The sequence below is a fragment of the Adelges cooleyi genome, unplaced genomic scaffold (genome assembly GCF_023614345.1).
Source record: "Adelges cooleyi isolate 19-005CV unplaced genomic scaffold, UGA_ACOO_1.1 ACOO_flye_CR_arks_rails_tigmint_CR_PRNA_247, whole genome shotgun sequence".
Lineage (NCBI taxonomy): Eukaryota > Metazoa > Arthropoda > Insecta > Hemiptera > Adelgidae > Adelges > Adelges cooleyi.
In genome coordinates, this window is record NW_026095912.1 from 10,771,797 (window position 1) to 10,780,736 (window position 8,940).

At 26.3% G+C, this 8,940-nt stretch overlaps 1 protein-coding gene across 5 annotated transcripts; it reads left to right on the plus strand.

Moving 5' to 3' along the window:
* The first annotated feature begins 3,616 nt into the window (after window positions 1-3,616).
* On the plus strand, window positions 3,617-8,940 carry LOC126836448 (max-like protein X). Of its 5 annotated transcripts, none has more exons than XM_050569846.1 (8): window positions 3,617-3,831; window positions 4,627-4,685; window positions 4,861-4,965; window positions 5,156-5,367; window positions 5,725-5,892; window positions 5,982-6,095; window positions 6,839-6,921; window positions 8,544-8,939. In XM_050569846.1, exons 2-8 carry the CDS (start codon window positions 4,664-4,666, stop codon window positions 8,587-8,589), a joined length of 750 nt encoding a protein of 249 aa, XP_050425803.1. In that variant the 5' UTR covers window positions 3,617-3,831; window positions 4,627-4,663; the 3' UTR covers window positions 8,590-8,939. The 5 variants fall into 5 exon arrangements, with proteins under 5 accessions (XP_050425803.1, XP_050425808.1, XP_050425806.1 ...); XM_050569848.1 differs by having other exon boundaries at window positions 3,618-3,831; window positions 6,839-6,926; window positions 8,525-8,939; XM_050569847.1 differs by having other exon boundaries at window positions 3,618-3,831; window positions 8,525-8,939.

Sequence of the window (8,940 nt, forward strand, 5' to 3'; positions counted from 1 at the left end):
GTCTTTGAATCTTTTTCTAGCTAAACTAATTGTTTCTACTGCAAATAATAGTAGATATGTATATTTTTTAATAGAGGCTAATAGCAGAAAAGTTTTAATCGGTAAATTAAGACAAAACTTAGATTTTCTTTGAATCATTGTTATTGCCTATTTTTAAATGTTGTACATCATTGGTTAAATTTAATTTACAGTCACGACTTGTGTGTTTAGCTCACCTCGGTTTTATTTTAAATTGAAATGATTTAGACTGTTTTTTACTGTCACGAAACAATATTTGTTTTTAGTTTATAACATATCGTCATACTAATAATTGAAACAATTAAAATTTTAAAAATAATTCAAACTCGTCGAAATAGTTTTGTTGTTATGCTTTTGGCGGGAAATTAATTTTTTCCATTATTTTTTATAGCTCGTATAAACTTCAGTCGGTACTTCTAATTATAATGTCATTGGAAAATTTTTGCGACTTAATTTCGGTTCGCTTAATACTCGACAGAATTATCATTAACTCGAACCTGTTCCTAACTTTCCAGACAAAACAAATGTATAGGCTCAATACAGACTTGGTCTATTAGACGTTTACGACGGTTTGAATAACTTTAATGGAGTCCGAAATGAAATGAACACAGTTAAATGACCATGTCATTTTCCTTCTTCCGTTTTAGGAGGAGGAAAAATGTTTATAAGATAATAAAAAAGTTACAGTCTACTTAAAACCTAACGGCTAAAATTATAACACTTGAAACATGCTTTAGCCTGCTAGCTCCCGTGATATCCCTGTATGTCTAAACTCCCAGCGGTCGTTACTCTTGACAAATCTGTTTTTTCCCTAGTTCGAGCGCATAAAAGGTACAACACGTCAATACAAATAATTTTATACCAAAATCTCATTTTCAAAACAAATTGACATTGATCTTTTTTCCCCGCAGCCCTTCATATGTTGTATATTATATTGATGTACAACATTGGTATTACACTTTTAAAGTAAGCGCGCTAATTTAGTATCGCAATTTAGTGTCGTTTTCGGGCTGAGGGGCCAAGGCTAAAACATGTTTCATGCTAAAAAAAGGAAATTTTATTTTTATACTTTTACTTGAGAATACCTAATCCATCAATTATATTCAAATAAAACTAAAATATCATATTATACATTATTTTTATTAAATTAAAATTTAATATATTCTTAAAACGATTTCTTGATCAATTTAATTCAGAGTTCAATTAGTTAAGATCACTGCTAATTGTACGACTGGTCTATTTAGTTTAATGAATATTTGTTTTAAAATGTCAATTATTATGTTTACTCACTGGAACATTTAATTAATTAGTTTTTGCCTTTCTTTAGTAACAAACCTTTGAATACGTTTGTTAATGGGCAGGCTGTTAACTACAGGTTCCAAATTTTTCATTCCGATATCGTTATAATCTTTATCGATTACGGTAATATAAAATGACTTGAGATTGTCATTGATGAGTGAATACAAATCTTTTAGAGGTACTGTGAATAATCAAGATGTTCAATGTTAATAAATTAAATGACGTGGTGATTTAAGAAATCTTCAAATGTCGCCACTTTTTCTTCGATAACACAAGACGTATTTGTAGTTTTCGAAAATACTTTTGTTGCTGCTTCTTTTAATAAAATAGATATTCGAGTAAGTTTTTGTTAATAATATCACCTTCCTTGATAAATACTTCGTTCGGATGTAATTTAATGAAATCTTCTGGAGCTAATTGTATATGAATTGCAAGGAAACAAATTGCATTATTATAATGAACCCCATTAGGCTTTGATATCTTTTCTATGATTATCAAGCCGTTTACAATGTGGTTCATCATAGGAATTGAAGTTTTGATCGAATCATAAAGCTCCGTCACGCAATAAGCAAAAGTCAACTTCATTTTGTTCTCACCCGTCATATTTTTTTTACAGCTTTTCCAGAATCCTTGTAAAATAATCCAAAATTTCTGTGATCTTTGTAAGTATCTGCTGTCCAGTATTAACTTTAACCGTCGCACTTTTTCGGGGTAATTTTCTCTATTGTTACTCTCTAATTCGCCCCAACCTTCTTTCGTACGAATGCAATTTAAAACTTCAAGCAACACCGTCATTTTCTTGTTGGTCACTTTACATGCCATAAACGATTTTGGGGAAAAAATGTAAAAACCATAAAGAACTACAAGTAACAGTTTGTAATACATTTTTTGGTATAATATAAAACAAAAAAATATATATATGTATATATTTATACAATATAAAACAATAACTACAACTGTGTACATGTGTACTTAAAACATAGTTATTTAGTATGCGATTGAAAAGAAAATAACTTTTAAGTTATAAGAGTTTAAAAGTTAGTAGGTATCGGAGGGAAGTGCGGTTGAGAAGTGCGCGCAGATACTTGAAACTTTAATAACTTAAAAATAATTATACAAATCTGGTTATCGACCAGTCTAATTAATTAGTACATTATTCTCAATTTAAAAAGTTAATAAAATGTATAGGTTACAGTTTAAGTTTCAAATGTTGCTATAAAAAAAACTAAATTGGGAGGGGAGCAAAAACGAAAAAAATTGTGAAGAATTGAGATCACATCTTATGAAAACATTATGAACAAAAATATATAATCCCCCTGTATAAAAACAATTTCAATTTTTAATTAAACCCAATGTTGTATAGTTTAAATGTAAACCATATTATTACTAGGTATTTGTTAGGTCGTTAGCGATAATCCACGCAAAACACATTTTTCACAAAAAAAACTTTCTTTACCACTTGTACCTATTATAAAAAATTTCAAAATATTCATTTAAATTTACTTTGGTTATTCGCCGGCACTTTTAATACTGTCTAACATTTCCCCCCTTTTTTATAAGTTTCTGCTTATCACTCAATTTGGCCGTTTGTTAATTCCCACTAACACAGGTTCAATTGGTTTATTCTTAGCTCGTAATAATCATTATCGCTTATGGTTTCAAAAAAATATTTTAGATAGTTATTAATGCGCGAATGAACATCTTTTTGACATAGTGACTTATCAAGATGGGCCAAATTTGAAAGTTTGATACAGCAATTTAATAAATAGTTTAACGTTGCCACTCTTTCTTCGAAAACACAAGACATTAGTTCTGATTTTTTTATTAAAATATATATTTCATGAATCATAAATTCTTGGTAGTTTTCGTTAATTTTATTATCTCCCTTAATAAATAGGTACTTCGTTTGGATATAATTTAATTAAATTATCTAGTAACGGGTTATGAAATATTATGTATCGATATCTGTCAATATTAATATCGATATTTTTAATTATCGATTTTTCTCAATTTTTGCTTAATAATTAATTATTGTTAGTTATTATTACTTTGTTTACCCCAAATACATAAATTGTGAAGACAAAGTACACACACACATTATTTAATTCACGATAAAAATTAAAATAATATAGGCACATAATAACCCAAAGAGTATTTGAAAGAATAGGTATCAATCAACAAGATTATACTGTGGTTTATGGTTTATTCAATGAATTAGCTTGTTATCTCTACATAGATAAAGAATCGTTTATGATAATTATTATAACGATAACACAATATTTAATATTATTACGTTTTTTAATAAAATATCAATAAATATTTTATACAATAACATGTCATAGTTCTTAGTATCTCATAGTATATAATATAACTAGTCTTTTTTTAATACTTCATTATATATTTTATTTTCCCGAAAGAAATGTTATTTCGTTATTAGTTAACACTTTAGTCATACAATATTGGATTTTTGAAATTTTACAAATTGACGCTGTTTTAGATACTACTATATATTTAGTAAGTAATTGGTTTCATAGTTCAGCATTTGATATATAATCAATAATAAGTAGTTTTTTTATCTTTGCCGTATAATTTTTATTTCCAAAAACAAAACTCGAATGGTCAGTAAGTATAACTCGAGCTATTATCAAGTCACCTCTATACTGATTCCAGAAAGCCTAAAATGTTTCATGTTCATTTTCATGAATCGAAAATAAGTAGATTTTAGTTTGTTTTTAAAAAAAATACAATTTTTAGTAAGTATTAGACATTACTTCATATATAGTAAATTAGTTTTATGTGTATTGTAAAAAAATTTAATTTTAATATAGTAAAACAATCGTTTTAATAATTTCAACTTTGTATCGATGCCACAGAAAAATGTTTACAGTCTTTTTAATATCGCCTACAACAAATAGTCTTTTAACTGTCAGCATGTTAACCATAAAATCTATCTTAGTTCATTTTTAATGTTTAATATAAATCTAGTCAATAAAGTTAACTTAACCTTATTTATGTCAATTAATATACAACTTTGTTGTTTTGTTATCTACATTCTCAAGCTTAAATTTCATTACTTTTAGTATCCATTCTCATTATTTGTCAATGTAAAATAAAAAGTTGTTAAACCCTATTGTTAAAAAGTTTGAAGATGGTATTTAATTACATTTTAATGTGTTAAAAATGTATTAAAGTATTAAGTTATTTTAGTATATAAAGTAATTTTTTTTAATACTGATTGATAAAGCAAATTTCATTGAAGAAAAATACGTAACTCAATTTAATTATTACTATTATCTTTATTTTTTTTAGATTATTTTGTTTTTCATTGTATAGTTTAACAACTATTATGGATTCTAGAGACAGTGATGGTAAGTCATATGCAATCTTAAGTTTGATTTTAAACATAATATATTTATGTATTTTGCAATTAATATTTATTTATTACATCCAAATTCCAATTCCATCATATTGATTAACTAATAAATTTCTGAAAATGTTGTGTTTGTATTTTTGAAATCTTTTATATTATTATTCAATCTGTAGATATGAAAGTTGAACCTACAAGCCCAAATCGTAATCCTAATCCATTTAGTCGTTCCAGTAGTGGTAGTTCTCTCCATGCAAATCATAGTAGCAGTAGTGGTCATGGTAAGTACAAGTTATTAAATAAATGAATAGTAAATAATATAGTGTTATTCTTTAACATTCATAATTAATTACTCTAAGGTTAATATTCATTTATTTAATAATTAACATATTATTTATTATTCTCTCGCCAATTATCGTATTATGATGGAGTTTGTTTAATTAATTAAAAACATATTTTTGTTTATTTTAGAAGATGATGATAGTGAAGAAAAAGGCTCACCAAATAACTATAAGGAAAGGCGTCGAGAAGCACATACACAAGCTGAACAAAAGCGTCGTGATGCCATAAAAAAAGGTTACGATTGTCTTCAAGATCTGGTACCGACTTGTCATCAGACAGATAGTAGTGGTTACAAATTAAGTAAAGCAACAGTTTTACAGAAATCGATTGATTACATACAAGTAAGTCCATATCCTAAAAAAAACACATATTCATGTATGGGATATTCTACAATTAAATTACTTATTTAGCTGATATTTTTTCCATTTTAGGACTTACCAAAACTAGTTTTCTTGAATTATATTTTCTTTCTGATTATCGAAGATATTTCTTTTATATTTTTTAAGCATAAAATAATATATTTCTATTAATTATAATAAAAATTTTATGAAAAAAAAAAGAAAAACAAGTATATCACAAGATTTTCTTTTGATTGAAAAAACCAAAAGATTTGGCTTGAAACACTTCATATTATACATGTTAATATATTTATATGTGTGTTTAATTTTGAATATTGAATTATTCTTATACTTTTTTAGTGTTTATTGTTACAAAAAAAGAAACTGGAAGAAGAACGCAATGCTCTACGTAAAGAAGTGGTGGCATTACGCATAATGCAAGCCAACTATGAACAAATGTTAAAAGCTCAACATATTCCACTAGGTCATATAGAAGCTAGAATTCCAGACGAGGAAAAATTTCAAATGGTTTGTTTGGAAATTTATTTTTTATAACTATATTAGGATATTATCCAATGGAAAAAAAAATAGTCACTTATAAAACTTATATATTTCAGTTTCAGAATATCATTGACGAGTTATTCTTCACATTTTGTAATGTTAATGTAAATAATTTTACTGAACTTTCTGCTTGTGTATTCAGCTGGCTCGAGGAACATTGTAAACCCCAGGTAAATTAACTGTTTGTAGTTACTTATTCTTCTATTGCATTTATATATTTAAAAAATGCATCAATTGTTATTGGTAAAATGGCAACGACGCTATAGTGCATTTTAACATTAATATGTTTGGGCTGGATAAACAATGTTTTTTTTTTTGCGTTATTGCTTTCAGTGTTACCGAATATTTTTTTATTTCCACTTTCACTGATTACCTGATAACAAGATTTTTCCACATAACCAAACACATATCCATGATTCAATGTTTTTCTGTGTAACGAAGAAAATATTATAAAGTTTTTAAATTAATAAATACATACATGACAGAATATTTGACCTTTAAACATTCTCATAAGCATTACCATGTCATTTTTTTTCACAAGTTATCTAATAAAGATAAAACATGTGTTTTGTTATTATTTTATAACAACTTGTATACATTTTTCAATATTAATATTCTATTTTTCTAATAATCATTAAAACCGTAAATTATAATTTTTTATAAGAAACTTTTTCATTATCCTTAAGAAAAAAAAACTAAAACCAAAAATCTCTATTGTACAAAAGAGTTCAAATCTAAACAGTTAATGCATTATTGTATATACAGCTATTTATAAATTTTTAAATGACTACAAAAGTGTGTGAACTTCTTAAGACCATCAAACATTTTAAGCTTATTTATTTTATTTTCTGATGAGTAGTCTGAGTAGTTCTGATAGTAGTGTTTATTTGACTTACGTTTTATATTTTTACAGACTCTACAAAATTTGATTGAAAGTCTACTCGAAAAGGAGACAAAAAACCTTAAAGCATCTACTCTGACAATAAAAGCTTCAACGTAATGTATCTACATATTTAGAGTTATTACAACTTGATATATTTTTCTCTGATGTTAATGTATCACAAAAATAGTTAAAATCATACTAGTCTAATCTATAAAGAAATAATTGTTTTATAATTAATTTCTCATCTCATTTAAAACAAAATGAGTAGGTAGTGCGAAACGTCCATCAACAACGACTTATAAAATAAAAATATCATCAAGTTAGGTTAATAAACACACAGTTTAAAATTACTTGATAGTCACCTCTTGATAACAGTTTATATATATATATATATATAAATATAAAGTTAAATTTTGGAAAACTGGAACCAAATCCATACCATTTCTTTTCATTAAATATCACGCTAGAATCTAGTTTATGCTTTGTCAAAGAATTACTTATTGGAGTCTATGCTAAGCTGGTAGAACATTGTTTTGACATAAAAAAAAGAGGATTTTAAAACAGAGTTATGTTAGGGAGTTTTTTAATAACCTCTAAAAATAATCAACAAAGTACATTATCAGTTGGTGGATACCACTGATGTTATTTTAAGATGTTTGCTAATATTTAACATAAAATTTATTTGCTAACCACTGCCGTACATAATTTTATATTCTGTATAAATATATATTAACAACTAATATATTTTATTATTATTAACATAAAATGATAATTTCACAAATATTGGTTTTTTATGACATCATTAGGTAGTTTCCTATTATTACACAAGACTATTATAAGGGTTTCTTGATTATTTGAATATTACAATAAAGATCAAAACATAGAAACTATAGCATTTCACTATTATGCTTAGTGACTATTTAAAAGGCAATATTTAGCACTTAGTCATAATTGGAAAGAGAATAAATTTCAGTTCTAAAACAGAATAAATACATGGCAATTATAGAACTTGTGTAATAATAAAAAAAACAATAGACAATATTTTCTTGAAGTTTTATCTTTAGTTTACACAAAATATTTTCGTGGTTTGTATAATGTTAGTTAGTTTAATCTAATATGACAGAAGTGATTTGGTTTTCCGATGTCAATAATTTTTTATCAACGATATCAAGGTTTCATCGACAACGAACCGTCTTAATAAAATGCCAAGGTTCGATTATTGAGAAACCCAAATAAGTTGACAAATGTGTATTGCATAACTTTTTCGTAAAAGTCTAGGTCGTTCTGGCTAAAATAAAAAAACTCGAATAGTTACAAATTTAACAATTGATCGGAATGATTGGCTTGTTGTATCATTGTGCGTTGTCTTAAAAATGAATCGACCAATTGAATTCAAAGTTTGTAGGCTTCTTTGAAACCTGTGATAAATAACAAACGTTTTTTTCGATTTAAGCTTTAAATTCAAAAGAAACCCTAGATTTGTGTCATCTAAAAACACATTTTTTTTAACATTATTTCTAATTTTCTAATTTTAAAAATCCTTCGACTAAGTACTTCTTACCTTCATTAACATTTCCACTTAGTACTCTCCTAAACGATATGACATATAAAGTTCAACAGCCTTTCAAAACAACTAATGAACAAAATACTAATTATGATAATATTAAAGTGGTGCTATTTTAAAATGAATAAAGTGTTTGTATTACTGTTCCATAGGGATTAACTAATTACGCAGGCAAATAAAAATGGATTTTGAAGTGCAACATGGTGAGAACTACTAAACAGTGTAAACGAATACGGGTATCATAGTTATTAGTTATTTGGTTAATTATTTGTTAGTAATATTAATAAAATATATAATATATAACTTGCACGCTTTTGCTATTGCCAGAAGCGTTGTGCAAGAAAAATGGCATTTAGCTTAAGTATGCATTTTATTTTTTTACCACACTATTGCCGGGCTTAAAGATAATAGATAAATTCTTGTTTTGATAATATACATATTTATCGATATTTTATTTTCCGAGCAATACCTTAAGTCATTTATTGTCCATTACTAAAAATTATAAATTACCTATTCAAACGATATAGTGAGTAGAAAATGTGAGATTAATGTAATTATTATTACGCTA

Bases quoted from the DNA above. Each gene is read 5' to 3' on its own strand.
- LOC126836448 (XM_050569846.1), top strand. From the start codon at position 4,664: ATGGATTCTAGAGACAGTGATG. The intron at 4,966-5,155 runs GTAAGTACAAGT...TGTTTATTTTAG, and splicing joins TAGTAGCAGTAGTGGTCATG to AAGATGATGATAGTGAAGAA. The intron at 6,922-8,543 runs GTAATGTATCTA...CTAATTACGCAG, and splicing joins CTGACAATAAAAGCTTCAAC to GCAAATAAAAATGGATTTTG.